Source organism: Phaenicophaeus curvirostris, chromosome 3, assembly GCF_032191515.1.
Source record: "Phaenicophaeus curvirostris isolate KB17595 chromosome 3, BPBGC_Pcur_1.0, whole genome shotgun sequence".
In the NCBI taxonomy this organism is placed as follows: Eukaryota; Metazoa; Chordata; class Aves; order Cuculiformes; family Cuculidae; genus Phaenicophaeus; species Phaenicophaeus curvirostris.
Window position 1 is genome coordinate 73,069,658 of NC_091394.1, and position 18,899 is coordinate 73,088,556.

General features: G+C 38.1%; 1 protein-coding gene across 3 annotated transcripts in view; it reads left to right on the forward strand.

The window, feature by feature from the left end:
- The first annotated feature begins 2,963 nt into the window (after positions 1 to 2,963).
- SLC26A7 (solute carrier family 26 member 7) overlaps positions 2,964 to 18,899 on the forward strand; it is a 55,322-nt gene continuing 39,386 nt past the window's right edge. For 2 of the 3 annotated variants that reach the window (XM_069853128.1, XM_069853127.1), the window contains exons 1-2: positions 3,034 to 3,570; positions 15,526 to 15,636. In XM_069853128.1, coding sequence (XP_069709229.1) covers positions 3,378 to 3,570; positions 15,526 to 15,636 — 304 coding nt within the window. In that variant the 5' untranslated portion in view covers positions 3,034 to 3,377. Of the gene's footprint in view, positions 3,571 to 15,525; positions 15,637 to 18,899 lie in introns of all 3 variants that reach the window. The other variant, XM_069853126.1, reaches the window with a different exon arrangement.

Below are 18,899 nucleotides of genomic sequence, written 5' to 3' on the forward strand. Positions count from 1 at the left end.
TTCCGCTAAATGTTCACTTAGACCAGGTTGCACAGGAATGTGTCCAGGCAGGTTTTGAATATCTCCAGAGAAGGGGACTGCACAACCTCACTCAGCAACCCATTCCAGTGCTTCGTCACCCTCACAGTAAAGAAACTTTTCCTCATGTACACCAGCAGGAATACAGGTTTAGTTAGCCTAAATTGGTTTAATATTGAATATTTGCAGATATTTAGTAAATTATCTATGCCTGCCAAAGTTATGAATAATTTAATTTAGCTTCTGTGAGCATATGTAAACATAAGTATAGTTCTTGAACTTTCCTGTCAGTTTATGTAAAACTAGAAGCAGTTTTCTTGCAAAAGTCCAATGGGTTCCTACAAAAGCTGCTCCCATATGAAGTGGGGATTAGGGCTTCTATTTCAGAGTTTGCCAGAAATTTTTCTCTTTGAGGTCAAGGTTAGAGTAAGGTGTTAGATATTTTTTTTATGTCATTTGAAGCCAGAGCTAGAGAATCAAACCTCTTACCTCCATATGTAAATATCCAATGTATGTAAATATTAAGGGAGCTGATGAAAATACAAAGTTTACCCCATTTTTATTGAACCTATTATAAATCAGGTTTGAAAAGCCCACCAGGTCTCATCTATGATGCAATAATTCTTTCCTTTTATATCCTATCTGTATTCTAAATTTTTGCTTATGGTAGTTATTTTCTTAGCATTGTACATATGCACTACTAGAATCATACATTTGTGTATTTCCCAGAAAAGAACATCTTTCTGAACACTTACAAATAGTCTGTCCTTATACTATATCATCAAAAGAGCTAATTGCAAAAATGTAACCTTGCAACAGTGTGTGCGTGAACGCTGATTTAAATGTATAAAACCAAAGTTTCCTTATGCATATCCTTTGGTGTTCAAGAAAACTGGGTTTTATACAGCTGTTTCAGGAAGTCTCACAGTCCTGATAGCTCAGGTACATTGTGATACAGTTTGAAGTCTGCATATTCTATGAGTTTTAAGTTTTATGGATTAATGAAATCCACCTGATGGGAAAATGTTTAATCATCGTGTGTGTGTTATGTGATATGTGTTTCAGTTAGGATGCTGATGTGTTTTAGTAAAGTGTTTTTTGATGTTTCTTTAAGGTTCAAATATCGGGCTATTGCATAGTGAAGCATAGGCTTGCTGTCATGCATTGCTGTACATCTGTTTTCCCTTAAAAATGTTGGTTTCTTAGTCTGGAGGCTGTAAATGGTATGTTGCTTGGTGTCATTGCTGACTAAGAGTACTTTATTAATTTCAAAGTTACAACAAGAAACAATGTTTTCCAAGATTAGTTATGTTATCAACTCCAGATTTAGTGATAATGCAGTATTTTACTCATCAAAGTAATCGTTCAACTAAAACAGAATTCCCCACCAATTTCACATCAGCATGTACATCCCAGAGTCTCAGCATGTGCAGTTCTGTCTGTGTCTACCAAGACTTATTTTCAAGTATTCATTGTGGATGTTTGCACTCGCACATGCACATAACCATAGAGAGATGCCATCCTTGTTGCTGGTGAGGGACAAAAGTCTGTTGATATAGCTAATCCTAGAAGTTCAGATACTAATATGAGAATGATGAAAACAGTCTAGATTTACTGACTCTGCATGTATGAGGTGGGAAAATCCCAATCTCAGACTTTTTCAAACAGCTCCAGCATTTTGATACAAGAAATCTGAAGAATGAAGAGAGGGGGAGAGGAGAGGAGAGGAGAGGAGAGGAGAGGAGAGGAGAGGAGAGGAGAGGAGAGGAGAGGAGAGGGGAGGAGAGAGGGGAGGGGAGGGGAGGGGAGGGGAGGGGAGGGGAGGGGAGGGGAGGGGAGGGGAGAGAGAGAGGGAGAGGGAAAGGGAGAGGGAAAGGGAGAGGGAAAGGATCGATGCTTAGAAGTTTATTCCAGTGAACAGAAAAGCATGTGTTGTGTTTGTTCTGTTCTTTAAAAAGCGTACATGGTTAAAGGATGGGCAGGGAAAAGAATAAATATGCCTGGAACAGCTAGAGAGTCTGTCTTAAGCAAACTTTTCTGCTATTTCTTTTTTTTCCTTTTGCTCTTTACACCTGTAAGGGACACAACAGTAGACACCACCTGAGCATCACTCAGTAGAATGAACAATGCTGTATTTGCCCGTGTGCTTTTCTTTCTATTGCATTTGGAAACAAAGTCTCATTTTTTAAAAGTTTTTTTGGACGGACAATGCTTCTTTTTTTTCATCTTAATCTAAAAAACAAAATAGACATTAATTTATCTAAATAAAATGGACACATTTGAAAAATGTTTACATTGCCTTCTGCAAGGCAATGAAGTAACTGAGAAGACACTTTACCCATCTGATGAATCTTACATTTTAAATTAAAGTTCTTTCCATCCAGAGATCCAAAAAACTTAAGAGGAGATCCACTGTGTCCTTGCTCCATATCAGAAAAGGCATTTAAAACTCTTCCATGCTCTTATCACTTTGTGTCTCAGCACTTTGTATTGCACACAAAGTACATGATGTTATTACAAGATCAAAAGTCACTTGGTGAGCTGCCTTCATTCAGAGAGCTTTTGCTGGCTGGACTACCAAGAGCAGAAAGGAGTACCTTTGAAGAAGAATGATCGTCACAAGTGGTTTTGGCACTTCCCACGTGCAGTCCTTACACTGCACTTTGAGCTTTTCAGTTAAATCTGAGGCTTTGGTGTCACGAGAGAATCTGTACATGTTTTCAGCAGAGCTTATTACCACCTGATATTCTGCATTTACTACATAAATAAGCTTTTCACTGTCATTTAGAAGACAAAACGTAGATGGAGTAAGTTTGCTAGCACTGGGATTACAGAGGACTTCATGCCTTCTGTTTAGAGCCAGAAAAGCTCCTCCCAGGAGACGCAAGGCTACTTTCTCTGGCTTGGCAGGGAGATGCCTGCACTGCTGGGCACTTCCTGCTCTTATTAGCATAGCCCAGCCTATATCACACACACACAGAGAGTAATACCTCATTTTGCCACTGGACTGAGGCCAAAAGCACAAGCATTACAGAGAATATAAAGTGAGAGGTTACTGGAAAGTATCGCAAACTAATGTTAGACTAGACCAAATTTTTGCAAAGAGCAGAAAATGTGATCTTTACTATAAACAGTTCTTGCATTTCATGTAGCTGTTTATATGATTTCGGTGTTTAATAATTGTTTTCATTGAGTATAGTTAGAGGAGAGCTGCAGAAATCTTGAGTGCTTCTGTTCTTTTTTTTCTCTGTAGTTTTGCAACTGCAAAATCTTGGAAGAAAACTGGAGACTGACACAGGTCAGGGTGATTCCTCAACTGTGTGCTCTTCTGAAACAGGAACTGCATTTGGAAGGTGGGAATGATGACAGAAGCAAAAAGGAAAAGAAATGCAGTCTGGAGAAAGATCCAGGCTGTTCGCTTTGAAGATATCAAAGTCTGGTGTATGAGAAGGCTGCCCATCTTGGAATGGATGCCTGTCTACAATTGGAAGGAAAATTTGATTTCTGATACAGTTTCTGGGATGATGTTAGCCATCCAACAGGTTGCTCAAGGTACAGTTAACTCATTTCAGATTCATATTTTGAGATCTGGTCATGCTGAATTGGTCTGGTTGCCTCTCTTTTTTATTTTTTTTTTCCTAACTAATATTATCATAAAGCTTTGGTTAAAATAAAGACATGTTTATATATGTAATATTTATTTAATCTAAATAAAAATACATGGAAAGAATGTATAGTTTTAAATATATATATAGTCAATATGCAAATGTGGATAGAAATGCTTTGTGATATTGTAGCTAATTTCTGTGTGCTGGAACTTTACTATATATCCCCATCCCTGTGACAATTTTTCAAGACTTAATACAGAAGATAAGTGAGCAGTAACTCTGTTTACATAGCTTATGGTTACATACAATATTTTATCAGTTAAATGGCTACATTTTTCCCTATTTAATATGGAAAGCAAAGTGTATCTACATGATAATTCCATTGTAAGAGGTGCTGTTCTAGAAGAAATATTTGCAGTGTACTACTTACTATCTGTAGAAGCCCAGAGCACAGCAGAGTAAATATACAACTTTCTATGCATAAAGGGTGCTCTTGCCAGAGGCATTACTCGTGGAGACAATCTGCCTGCAACCATGGCTTGCCTACTTCAGCTTCTGTATTGATTTAATGCTGTATCAGATTACCTACCAAGTCTTTCTCAAGCAGCAGTACAAAGTAGGGGTGGAGCTAGACTCTATTTGGCAGAAAAAAAACCCCAGAAACTGAAACACTAAAAACTTAAAACCAAAAGGCTGCACAATGACCTGCAGAAACTTAAAGTCCCAGTAAAATATGCTTATAAAGTGATTGCCAGTGGGAAATAAATGCTATTGTTGCTTTTTGGTATGTCTTTAATAGTGTCACCTTCTTTCGGCATTAGTCTGGTTTTGTCTTAGGCAAACCACAACTTCTTATCTGCCTCAGATAGGCTTTAACTCCTTCCCTCATGTGAACTATGTATATTATTTCTTAACAATTTCCCATATTAGCTGTGCTTAACTATTTTTCATGTTGTTAAATTATAAGAACTCCTTTAATTGTATTATGCAGGAGCTGAAAATAACTGATTTGTGTATTTGTGCTTTTAAAGTAATTAGGAACATCTGTATTGGCATGAGTTAACTTTAAGAACCGTAATACTGTAACACTGCAAAATATTTAATTTCACTGGTATGTGTATATACAACAACTGTAATTAAAATGCTGCTAATAAGAGTATGTTGACATTCGTTAAAAATATAAAGTTAAACAGCAGTTCTGGACTGCTGGTAGTTTTAGCCAGGATTTTCTTGTTTGAGTCTTGTATCAAGAAGTAGTTTAATGTAACAGATAAATTTAACAAGGTCCAGTGAAGATAGAAAACACTGGGTTTGTTTTTCTAGATTATTTTTAAGTACCCTAGTAATATTAACCTATTATTTAATCTTTGAAACCAAATACATTGAAACTCTTTCCTCCTGCTGACCTGTTTTTCCTTACTCTCTTCTCACTGCTTCTCAAAAATTCAGAATTATTTGAGGGGATGTAAAAGGAGGAGGATGAGATATCAGAGGATTTTATCATGTTTGCGGTGCTTTAACTTGAACATAACAGAGGTAGTTATGCAAGAAATAAAAAGTCCCATTTGTTATGTAGCACAAAAGGAAAAGACCCCAAATTTCGAGAGGTCTAGTTGTATCTCTTTCCTCCTACTCACAAAGTAAACCAAGATGATTTGTACTGAAATGAAAGGCAGAAATTCTAACTATGGCAGGAATAAAGCAGTAAGACTGACATAGAGAGAGCACGGATTCATTTTGTGTTGCAGCAGCAGAAGTAAATTCAAGGAAATCAGCTTGAGTTATGGAAGTGTATGGAAAAATCTGCAGTTGTATTCATATGCAACAGTTTTCTGAGCGATGAAGGCTGCGTGCTCCAGGGTAGAGAGCAGTCCAGTAGCTTGAGAATAATTAAGAAAGACCTTTCAACTGAGCTGTGTCTTTCATAGTTTCCTGCTGTGGGGATTTTTCATCATCTGCCATTGACCATATTCAGACTCTTCAGGTTGGAAACTGCTCTGATCTGCTGTGATGTGTCCATGTTCCAACTTCTCATATTTAGGAGGCATAGCTGTGTTCCCTTTGTAAAGGAAAGAAGGGAGGAAGGGAGGGAGGAAGGGAGGGAGGAAGGGAGGGAGGAAGGGAGGAAGGGAGGGAGGAAGGGAGGGAGGGAGGGAGGAAGGAAGGGAGGGAGGAAGGAAGGGAGGGAGGAAGGAAGGGAGGGAGGAAGGAAGGAAGGAAGGAAGGAAGGGAGGAAGGGAGGAAGGGAGGAAGGGAGGAAGGAAGGGAGGAAGGGAGGAAGGAAGGGAGGAAGGGAGGGAGGGAGGGAGGGAGGGAGGGAGGGAGGAAGGAAGGGAGGGAGGGAGGAAGGGAGGAAGGAAGGGAGGAAGGGAGGAAGGGAGGAAGGGAGGAAGGAAGGGAGGAAGGGAGGAAGGGAGGAAGGGAGGAAGGGAGGGAGGAAGGGAGGAAGGGAGGAAGGGAGGAAGGGAGGGAGGAAGGGAGGAAGGGAGGGAGGAAGGGAGGAAGGGAGGAAGGAAGGGAGGAAGGGAGGAAGGGAGGAAGGGAGGAAGGAAGGGAGGAAGGGAGGAAGGGAGGAAGGGAGGAAGGGAGGGAGGAAGGGAGGAAGGGAGGAAGGGAGGAAGGGAGGGAGGAAGGGAGGAAGGGAGGGAGGAAGGGAGGAAGGGAGGAAGGGAGGAAGGAAGGAAGGAAGGGAGGAAGGAAGGAAGGAAGGAAGGAAGGAAGGAAGGAAGGAAGGAAGGAAGGAAGGAAGGAAGGAAGGAAGGAAGGAAGGAAGGAAGGAAGGAAGGAAGGAAGGAAGGAAGGAGGGAGATCTTATAGCTGTATTCCAGTACCTGAATGGGGCCTACAAGAAAGCTTAGGAGGGGCTGTTTACAAAGGTATATAGTGACAGGATGAGGAAGAATGGCTATAAATTGGAGAGAGGCAGATTTAGGCTAGACATAAGGAGGAACTTCTTCAGAATGAGGGTAGTGAGGCATCCAAACAGGTTTTCCAGGGAAACTGTGGCTGCCCCCTCCTTGGAAGTGTTCAAGGCCAGGTTGGATGGGGCCTTGAGCAGCCTAATCTAGTGGGAGGTGTCCTTGCCCTTGGCAGGGGAGTTGGAACTAGATGATCTTTAAGGTCCCTTCCAACCCAAATCATTCTATGATTCTATGATCTTCTGATTGTCAGGGTCAAAATTATTTCTAAATGTTTCTAAATGTGACTTAAGCTTTCAAACTCCTGTAAGATACCTTCAGTTAGCTAGCTGAAAAGCGAAACATTTGAGTTCATATGTCAGTTTAGGTTTAAGTATCTTCCAACATGACACACATAAACTAGAAACTATGTCCTGTGATGACAGAGTCTAGGAAGAGTGTACAAGAAAGACATGCTACCTGGGTATTTAAGTGTCTCTATTTCCATGTACAGTGTGGAAGAAATTGGCCTTTAGAAGGTAAAATGTTACCTCGCCTAACAGTGAGCAAAGGTAAAATCACATTCCTCTTGCCTAAGGTGTTATCTTTGCTCTCTCATGTTATCCAATAAAGAATACAATAATTATCAAAGAATATGTAAGAAATTATTTAATAATTTCCACAGAGAGTGTGTCTTCTGATGTTACTTTTCAAATGCTTTTGAAACCTGCTTAAAACATACCCAAGTCATATTTGACCATACAGAGGAAATCCATTGATCAGTAGCAAACAGCAGAATGAATGGATCCAGCACTTCTGTGGGGATGCAGAGACTGAGAAGTGTTGGATGGTGGGAAGGAAAGGTATGCGATTGTCATGATGTGCTGCTTGGCATTTGTGATGAAAGAGTTAGTGCTGAAACCAAACAGTCATTCTCCAAGTGCATCTGTTGTTGTGTCATTGTCTGCTAAAAATGCCAAGTTAATCTTATTTCCCAAGTTCCAAAACTCATTGCTGAACGGTTGGACTCGATGATCCGGTGGGTCTCTTCCAACCTGGTTATTCTATGATTCTATGATTCTATGATTCTTTCCTGTTTACCTGCTAAGACAAAACTTGTATGGTCTCTGTATGTGTCCTCTAGTTTTACAATCCTCTAGCTAAATCTACAGATGATGGAGAAAGAAGTGGTAAAGATAATTACGTTTCCACAAACGTTATGAAAATGGCCAGTGGAAACCAACCCAACAATTTTTTTCTCCAAATTGAAATTGTACTAATAAAACAAAGGTTCTGCAGTGTAGATATCTAGTGCTCTGTGAGCCGCTGTTGATTTCTCTGTAGTCAATGGAAATCTAGTTAATAAGAGTTAGTGAAACGTATGGTTTTTCAATGTATGGTGCTTGTGGGAGGTGGTGAATGTCTTCACATCACTTTTTTTTTTTCTTCTTTATCTTTTGTTCACTTATTAAACTGTCTTTACCTTGACACACAAGTTTTCTCACTTTTGCTTTTCTGATTCTCTCCACTATTCTTTGAGGGGGAATGAGCAAGTGTCTGGTTGGGTGCTAAGCTACTGGACAGGATCAACCCACCACAGATGTGATTCAGTTGACTAAATCTAATAATCAACTTTGTTAAGGTTGATTGATTATATTGGTAAGTTTTCCACTGAGTGTATCAGAGGCCTGGCTCAGGTATAGACATTTAAACTTTCAAATTTATCAGATTTGGGACTATAGTAGAGTTCATAATTTTTAGAAAATACTTTTTGTATTCAGCTAGCACATGGATATACTTCATATAGAATCTATATGTAGTGTTATACATTTTCTGGCTTTCTGGCAACCTATCATGAACAAGAAATGTTTTGGCTCGAGCAGGTTTCAGTGGGCTGTTTTTATGGGGGGTGGAGGGCCCTTGAGACATATTTCCTCTAAAATTGAAATATGTAGATGGCATCGGATGAAATCAGTATTGTTATTCCTGCCAACTCTTTCTTCATTCTGTAAGCCCAATAATAGCTCACTGAGGACTGGTGTGGTTTGTATGTTTTAATTAAAGTTAATTTAATCTTGAGCTGGATTTATTGCTGAACAACTAATTCCTTAACACTGGCTGGAGACCTTGCCATTAAGAAAATGAACTATACTGCTGTCTTGCATTCCAGAACTGGTGTCCAGTGTTTTGGAAGGCATGATGCCAAACCCATGTATATACACATACTAGCTTTTCATGGAGGAGCCCCAGCTGGGTTTTCTAGAGGTTGGGGGTTGCCAGGTTGTTTTTTTTCAGGCTCTTACCATTAATGTAGACATAAATATGCTCTGAGCGGACTAACTGGAGCTAATGATTTTATTAAGGAGTAGAGCTGTCTTGTAAATTTACATCTGGCATTCAAATAGCATGTGTAGATGAAATTGAACAAGCGTGTTTGGAAACAGATCCAGAAAAATCACCTAGAGAATGCATTGGAGAACCCATGTAGTTCGTGAATGGTTTGCGGAAGAGTGTCCAGCTGAACTCTGCTATAGTTCTCTCATGTAAAGAATAATGATGTAAGCTGGTCACGAAGTGTAACATGTTAGTAAGTAAATGTAGGGCAATGTTTCATATTTACGTAAGGTTCCAGCACTGATGCTGCTGTGCCTGCAATATTTCATTTCTAATATCCATTAAAATTCTTCCAAGTTACACATGTGACAATTCAAATCTGACTGACAGACTACTAGAAATGTGAATTCAGCTTCTGGATGACCTCTGGAATCTTTTGGAGCCTAGTGTCTGGGTACACCTGCCTTAGTATGACCATATATGCTGCAGAGATGTCCAAGCCCCACTCCTGGAGGTTGCCTGAGCACCATGGACAGAGACTGACAAACCCAGGAAATGTTGGTTCCCTGGAGGAAAAAGAAGAAATTATAAGACCTACTTTTAATCTTCCAGATCAGAAACATGAGGAAAACTCTTAGTGCTGAGATCCTTGGCCACCAGCCTGTCAAAATAGATGCCTTTTTCATGGCTTTCAAAGAGTCCAGTTCGTCTGGATTAAGGCCTGTCATGAGTCACGATTGGTCTTTGTTTCTCCACAGCATTGATGCTTTTTAAAAAGACTAGCTCATAGTTACCTGTTTGCCTGAAACTTCTTACTGAAGTGCAGTGGAATTTCCCTATAATCCCCTTTCAAAAAGCCTCTTTAATTTTATTTTGGAGACCACTGTATTCTTCAGGTGTTATAGCTGACCAATTTATAGTATCACATAGAATTCTCTGTATAATGTTACAGTTTATAAAATCTCTGTGGTGTTAAGATACTGTGTCAAATTCATCCTAAAGATGTCTAAACGTTTAGTCTCTGATTGTCTATGAAAAGTCATAGCTTTTTTTTCCAGCAGCTCCATTAAAAGTATAGACTAGTACTAGACTGTTTTTTTCTCTCTGCTTTTGGGTGTATCCAAGCTTTTTTTATGTACAGACAGCTCAAACTGTCTTGAGTAGAGAATTCATAAGTGGATCACACTATCCACTTGTTTCTTCTGCCATAATATTTGTATATCCTTTCTTTTGAACATCAAGATACAAGTGCCAGCATCTGGAGAACTGCACAGTAGTAGAATAAAACAGTGCTTTCACAAATATATCTTTGATGTAGTTGTGAGATGGCACACTGGGAAAACTGCATTTCAGATACTGTGAAATACTGTGAATTCAGGTGCTATGACTAATACACTGAAATGCTTAATTCTCACCAGACTAAAGGAGACAGTAGCATGGGAAGGAACTGCACTGAAGCATCCTTCTAAAAAAAGAGAGAATGATTGTTAACTCAACATTGTGTGGTCTCTGAAAGATTTCTGGTACATTTTTTCAGCATCTGTCCTCCCATCTTGCTTTTACACTCTTAATTTGCCTCAGGCTTTGAATGACAGAAGAACTAAGGAATGACTTTAAGCTCTTGGTACTTTGTTTTGTTATACAATCCACACACCTAGCCCCAGCTAGAAGTGGTAGTGGGAAATAGAGATCTTGCAAGCATGAGTTATACGAGTGCACCATTGACAGAACTGATACTTTGCAGCTTTTGGAGGTGAATGTCATTATGTCCAAAGGATCATTTTGTGTTAATGGTTTTCAACAACCCAGTTTCAAAGAATCTTCCAGAACTGTAGGTTTGTGTACGAAAATTGTCATGAAATGTAATAGTAAAATGTTTCCTGGGCTGTTTTTCTTTTCCTTCAGTAAAAGTTAGCTATCCGGGGTTTAAAAATTAAAGCCTGCAATATGAGTCATTGAGTGTCTGATTTGTTGGTTCTCCAAGAAGGACTGATAGGACATTCGTTAAATATCTGTTAATTCTACATTTTAGGGCATCTGCAGAAAATACTTCTATTACTACGTAATTCATCTTTGTGAACAAAGGGAGAAGTTTTCTTTTACTGAAGTATCAGAGAGTGACCACAACTGCAGATAGCATTTTGAGTGAGATGAGAGGTATTAGTGTCATTTTGGGTTCCCTATACTTGGGGTCTAACCATCATAATACTGTCACATTTAAGAATAAAAGATTGCAATAATATAAGAAAAAGTTATTTGAATATATACACAGCCAGAAAAACTTCTAAATTTACAGCTTTTCATGGTAAATAGTAAATGGTATCAATTTTGAAGCCTCTTAAATTAATTACAGACTTACTGCTTTTCCTGCTTACTCATTTAAAATCTGGTTTGCCTGTCATATTTTCAAATGACATGGTGTAGCTTTTCTCAGAATATATGTATATATCATGAGCGTATTTCCTGATGCACAAAATTGTTAACTAATTGACCATGCGCTGGTGATTCATAGTTCTTTCTATGGAAAATACTTCTTTATTGCTGTAGTTTTGGCGCAAACCTAATTAACAGAAATTATCAACTTGAACCGAGACCTTTCTCCTGTGGTAGGACATGGCCTAGTTTCTATTGGTATTAAGCTTGTTATTTTGTACTTATCTGCATTTGACATTTACCAGCAGTGGTGCAACATCTCTGGCTTTTCAGTGTGGCACACCAAAGGATTGTTATGCATTTGGTGCTAGTCAGAGAGCATGATTTTCAATCAAACTGTGTCCTGCAATGTTATCTTATGATAAGGCGGTAGTTAAAACAAAGAACCACAATATTAATGTACTGTATCTGAACTTATTGTTCATTCTTTGTTTGCATTTCTTTCCGTGGAATTTATATTCTTATTTGAAAACCTTAATGTCATTGCCATGGAGGCTACTCCATATTATCAGTGAAGATTATGTGGGATCACTATTTTATGATCTATTTCTTTTGAGTGTTATTACTGCTTGGAATGAAAAAAATAAAATAATCCTGTCTTTCCATGTGCTAACCTTGAGCATATGGAATGTATTGTAGTGAATTTTAATGTGAAAATTAAGGAAATAAGCTGAAATATACTACTGATTACATCTTTAAAAGTATTCGAACCTTTAGAACATTATATGCCTAATTAGAAAAACTGAAGACTTTGCTAGTTCTGTTTGATAATGTCTCTCTGCTCTTGTACACGATTCACATGCTTCAGTAAAGGGACCAAAATCTAACAAACAGACCTCACCATGGAAAAAATGAGACACTGCTTCTAGATACTTAATGTAAAAAGACCGTGAAAGGTCTGTGTGTGAAAGGGAAAATTCAAGGGCCAGATTTATGTTTAGATTATTCACCTGTAAACATGAGAATTTTCTCTGCAGCAGATCTGTCAGTAAAGCAAAATTCCTGTTAAATTATGGGGGTTTGCAGGGCAGGATAACCCCTTTTCCACAGTTTTACAGGACTCATGCTAGATTTCTGCTGGCCGGTTGTTCTAACCATTAGATATTATTAAGCTAGTGCCTCTCTGTTCCCACTAGCCCTGGTCAGAGACCTGAACACAGTTGGCACAGTTTCTGTGTGTGTGATCTAGGGCTGGGTTGAGCTTCTTGTGCTCTACCCACAACATTTATGGTTTATGCTGGATCAAACAGTCTGGCCGTAATTGCCAAATGTTTCAGATTCAGAACAGCTAAGGGAACGTAAAAACAAAGTAAACACATGTAGAAAATTGAAAATTGGCTTTTACAGCCAGATGGTGACACAGTATTTTGTGGTAGCTGAACCCTTGTTTTCCTTGTAAATGTGGAGAGGAAAGTATAACATATACTGTTCTTAACCCTACATTAATTCAAAATATTGAATCTTAAAAGAAGTGGTAGTCTGTCTTCTGGAAATATTTTAGCTTAGCCTGCAGTGCATTACTATATCCTTCAGGTTTGTTTTGTACAACTTGTAAGCTAACCTCATATTGAAATGAGTGAAAAGGTTACATAGGGTGAAAACATATTTAAAGTGAACCATGCAGATTTTATAAGGAAAACTTCAAGGTCCAAAATTATAACAATTGAGGCACGAACATAAAAAATGATATGAACATAGTCCTTCTGCAAAATGGACTTGATATTACAAAATATATTTTAAAAAAATTAACCTTTCCTAGCGAAGAGGGAGTTTTTGTACTTCCCTTGTAATAACTGATGGAATGCAAACATATAAAAAGAACAAAAGTGCATTGAGAGCATGAAAAGGAACTCACTGAGGGGAGTTAGCTATGTATTGTAGCTAGCTAGTTGTTCTGCAGTGAGAGAATAGGAACTTCTGGAAATAGGGATGTTGTCAGAAGGAAATGTTCTGTGTTTGTAATCTCTGTTTGGGTGTTAGAGAGTTCATTCCATTTAATGAGTGAGTATCTTGAACATTGAGAATTTTGCAAATGGTCTTAACCAGATTTTGTAAACAACTTCCCAGAAGTGCTTGTACAGTACATACCTAGCTCAGCGTTCAATACAGAATCTTGTGGATTTCCCTTATGCTTGTCCACACAGAGAGATCATTTCATTTCAATTATATGTCTGAAGACATACTGATTTTACTGGCTCCTTTACTTTTTGGAGAGTAAAATAAATGAGCTCTGCAAGACTGGAATATTTTTGTGAGTGGCACCTTATTATACTAGTGAATTAATTAGAAAGTTTTTGTTTGGGTTTGGTTTTGTTCACCACACAGTTATAATGGAAGAGCTTTTCGGTGTTGAACAAGTCTTGAAAATCTCTTTCTCCTTTCCTCTATTTCTCACCCTGCCTGCTCAGTTTTGCCTGGATAGGGTCATGCAGTTCTCTCCTCTATTGTTTTTATTCTCCTAGGGGCAAACTTTTATGTTGCTTTTGGGTCAGAACCTTCTTTTGCATGTCCTGATCATGTGAACATGGGTTTAGAACCAAAATTTCAGAGATCTTTCTGGTCCATGATAATGGCATGTTAAGATTAAAAAGCAGAAGTGATGATCAGTAACTACACTAATTAAAAAGAAAAAGAGCAATGATATCCATTTCTGTTTAAAAGAAGGCATCAAAGTTTCAAACAGATGTGTATTAAATAGCTTCTCTCCGGGTCATAACTGATAGTGCTACTTTGCTGAGCGCAGTGTGGATGAAGATGATCCATGTATGATCCATTTTAGCAAAATCTTCACTGTAATGTTTTCCTAAGAACAGGTGAACTGCTGGGCCTTGTCTGCTTCATAGAAAAATTGATGCTTCTGGCCTTTTGGTATTTTATTCCATCCCCCCACAATGTGCTCTTTATTACAGACCAAAGCGTAAGTTCAAGGGACCCCTTGAGTCAAAATGTTCAGAATTGACACTGAAAGCCTGTAAGGAAAAATACTTTTTGGCACTCTCTATATTATTAAAATCCCATACACCAGGTAAAAAATGCTTTCTGGAGCAGTTGGGAAGGTTTGATGAGAACAATTAATCCTACAAATTTAATATTCTTTGGACATTTCAGATGTACACAGAAGACAATTCCTTTTCATAGATCTGAATCACCTCTGTCACAGACTATGCATGGTTGTTCTCCCAACGCACACATGTATACCTAGCTTAGGTTCATCACTCAGGTTGAAGGTGGACTTCAGAAAGGCACCTTGTGTGTTACACAAGTCAATGTCTTCCTTACTGCATAAGAAGATATTGATTAAGATTTAAGGAGCAACTTTGCCCGGCAATTTCTCCCACTCATAGTTTCTAGGCATAAAAAGTATGAAATGGCAGTGGAGGCTTTTGAGAAATCAGTGCAGGCTTGTTTGCTATCTTAGGTATCTAAAGTTTAACAGCAAGCAAACCTGTTTCTTTACACGGATGTGTCTGCTAAAAGATGATTTCTTGGCATATTCTGAGACTTTCTAAGAAAAAAGACAGATGTTGTCTTCTATAGCTAAGCAACAAAGGTAACTAGTATGTCTGTAAAGTTAAGTCCTAACCAATTCTGTTCGCCGTCCACCTCAAAATGAATGTCAAATAGTTTCTGTTTCTGGATTGACAACTTTACGTAACAATAACAAAAAATTAATATCTAAACACTTAAGTCCCCCATGCACCTAAAGAGAATGAACTCTGGAATATTTTTTTACTTAAGAAATTAAAAGAAAGCAGACTGAATCAGCTCCATCCAAGCCAAAATTATAGGTTTTGAGTCACTTGAAAGAAATAACCATCCAATCACCTGGAGCCCTGGCAGTCTCCAACCTGTGTTTGTTAGGGTGGGAGTGAAATGGTGCTGTGTCCTCCTGTGAGTATGGTCTGTTAAGAAAAAGTTTGGAACCATTGTTGGAGACAGCCTGGAAACATGGCAGCTGGTGCCATAGAATGTATCTTTGACCTGTTTGCTTCTGCTGGTGACCGAGAATCAGAGAAAGTATCAGGACTTTGATGACAGACAATAGATGAAAAACCTTCCACAGTTCTTCCTGACCCTCACTGTACAGTAGTTGGCTTATGGTCTGGGTTTTTGTAAACGGTGGTGGTTTATTTCCTGCTCTTAATAAGATGGTAGGTGTTTTCTCATTAAAAACAAATTGAATGCAGAACAGTTTTATCTTCACATAGTGAATTAATTCTGTTTAATTTCTATAGGGCTGGCCTTTGCAGTTCTGTCTTCAGTCCATCCAGTTTTTGGTTTATATGGCTCTTTCTTCCCTGTCATTATATATGCCATATTTGGAATGGGGCATCATGTTGCGACAGGTAAGTGTATATTTGGTGAAAACATTTTCAGGAAAAAGGAATTGGAAACTGAACATTTTTTTTGCTGTTATAAGATCAATGGCAGGAAAATTATCCAAGACTAAATAGAAAAAGAATATTTTTGTGTTTCTTTATACAATTATTTTTTGCCACTTTAAGTACTTGAAGAAAGCCTCATTTAGAATATGTTGGAGTTACTCCTGCCATTATAATTTAATGTTGCGTTGACTCTTCCTTTGTAAATGTAGTTTACTAAGGGCTTTTGTATTTTAACTCTACTTTAGAAATCTGCTTCAGGCTAATATTTTAACAAAGGGCTCAGACAACAATAGATATATGCAAACAAGAATGGAAAAGACTGGGCAGGCTTCTAAACCATGGAAAACACGTAATTTCTCACCTGTCTAAAACACAAACCCCACATTTCTCAGTGAAAAAACCCAACTTTCTCTGCTGTTGTATTAAAACTAGAGATCCTCCCAATGAGTTCAATACAAATCCTGTCCACTAGCAGACTAAGCAGGCAGGCAGCTTTTTTTCCAGTTACTGGTATAAACTGGAGAGGGACAGATTTAGGCTTGACATAAGGAAGAATTTCTTCACCATGAGTGGTGAGACACCGGAGAAGATTGCCAAGGGAAGTTGTGGATGCCCCATCCCTGGAGGTGTCCAAAGTCAGGTTGGATGGGTCCTTGGGTTACCTGATCTAGTGGGATGTCCTTGCCCATGGCAGGGGGGTTGGAACTAGATGATCTTTCAGGTCCCTTCCAACCCAAACTATTCTATGATTCTATACTATGATCGTAGTTCTGAGCTACTTGCTTACTCTCAGCTGAGTTGACTGCAGCTGCAAGAGTTGAATGACTTTGATCTCCTAATAGGTGGGCAAATGCTCTGACTTCAAAGACCACAAGTTCTGGATAGAAGGTGGAAAAAAAATTCTTTAGTGGGCAAAATAGGCACTTGGTGGCCTCTAAAGCTTGCAGGGGGATGATGTAGGCCCAGTAGGAAAGCACAGTCGGACTGGGTAAAGGGAAGCAAACACTGTGGTCATCAAAAAATATAAGCAGGGAGAAGGTATATTTTATTTGTGGAAGAGGAAACCTCCAAAAAGGAGAAAAGATAGTTCTAGGTAGTAATGCCCAAAATGAATTGTGCAGAATCTGATTGCTCAAGTATATGTGCTGAGGAATGCTTTAGTAAGAATTTAGCCACATATTTTGAGTACCTTTTTTATTCATAAATATTCAGTTAAATTTTTAAACATTGCTGAACAACTATAACTTGTCATACAGTGAAAGGAAAGCTGAAAATTTGTTTTTACTAAAGGCACAGAAAGTATTTGAGACTTTGTATGCCTAAGAAGAGTCTGTGGCTGCTGTTAGTGACTTGATGCTGTAATGAGTGATGGAACGTATTCAGCTCAAGAAAAAAGCATTCAAAAAAAAAGTTAAAATTTAGAATTTGGAAAATAAATTTGACATTCAAGTAGGGATAGATTAGTATGATTTTTTTAACTTATTTTTTATTAAATATATTAAAACATGAACGATTATTAAAAATTAATTTAGCATTGTATTGTCAGCAATTTGTTGATGTAAAATTATTAGGAAGAAAAGAATTCATCATATGATCATATGTAGAAAAGTAAATAAATAAGAATCTATCTGACATAAATTCTAGTAGTGAAAACAGAGAATAAAATGGGTAAATTTGAGAAACCAAGTCTGATGTTTTATCCTTGGGAAGGAATACTGTTCAGAGAATGATTTACTGAGAGTTCTGCATCTCCATGGTCACAGGTTCCTAACAAGACCCTGGTGTGGAAGCCTGTTCCTTTCACAAGTGTCTATTCTAGAAGTTAATCTTAAGATAAAAGCAAACAAACCAGTTCTCTTGCAGTTGTGAGGACTTTTTAAAATGAATCTATGTGACATATGCTGTTGATCTTTTCAGTAGAAATTTCTCATGCACGCATTCCACTAGTCTCCGTTATTGTGTTATAGCATGCAGGATGAACTGGAATTATGCTGCCTGTTTCAGATCCCCGCATGATCCATAATTCATGTCCATTGGTGACAATCTCTTCTCCTACCAGTATTTTCTGCAAGATCAGTGGGGCTCTCCATACGTGTACAGGCTTTTAAAGCGTCCTTTTTTAGTGAAGTCAATTATATTAATATGAAATGGAAAATTGATCAGTGGCCCAGTTCTGTCAACATCAACTCACTCAAAATGTGTCTTCTGTGACACAGCTGATCTCCTTTAAAAGATTACTGACCTGAACAACTAACCCCTACACCTTTTTCTTGATGATTTTTGGTGTAATTGATCTTGGAGCATCCTCTGAGACATTTTCATCTGTCATAATACTACATACAGGTCTTTGATTTCAGATAGAATTTACATAAACTGCTTTCAAATCCAATTTTATCTATTTTTTTTTAAAAAAAAAAAAGAACAGATTTAAAAGAAAAGAAGAACAATCTGAAGAGCAAAATATCCACAGCTATCCTCAGCATTGCTTGAAAAAGATGTGTTATAGGCCGAAGTAAAATGTGTATCATGATTCAAAAAGGAAAATATGATCCAAGAAAACCTTTCATTGGTCAACAGGAAAATTAAAGGGATTATCACAGGGGAGAGTTGGGCACTTGAAAAATGAAAAGCTTGACCGAATTAGGCCATGTTGCTGGTCAAATATCTGCAGGAAGTTTAGAAGGCTAAAAAAAGGAATTTGAAGAGTGCCATGGAAAGGATGACCAAAGTGATAGTTCAAGTTTTTTAAATACATCAAAATTAGGAAGCCTGGAAAGAAAATGGTAGGGCACCTTTCTGACAAGGGTGTAACAGGGACATTCTGTGACAAGGCCACAGGACTGTTAAGTTAGCAATGGAATTTCATCTGTTGGAAGGGCTCTAGAGAGAATCTTGGGAAATGAGATGAGTGATGAGTCTTGCAGTCTTATTATTATAGACTATAATAAAAAATAAGATCACTAAAAGAAACCTATAATTACAGTCTGTTGGAGTGGAGTTAATGTGACTCCTGTAAAGAAAAGTCCTACATGGGATTTTCCTCCTAGAGTACTGTATGAGTGTCAGAAAGCACATGGAAAATGGAAATACTTTTTGTATAGCATATCAGAATGGTCAAACAGCTACTGATAAGGTTCCACACAAAAAGTTATTACAGAAACTAAGTTGCCCTTGTGATAGAAAAAAAGCCTTTCTATTAATTATTAGTGAGTTAAAGGATAAGA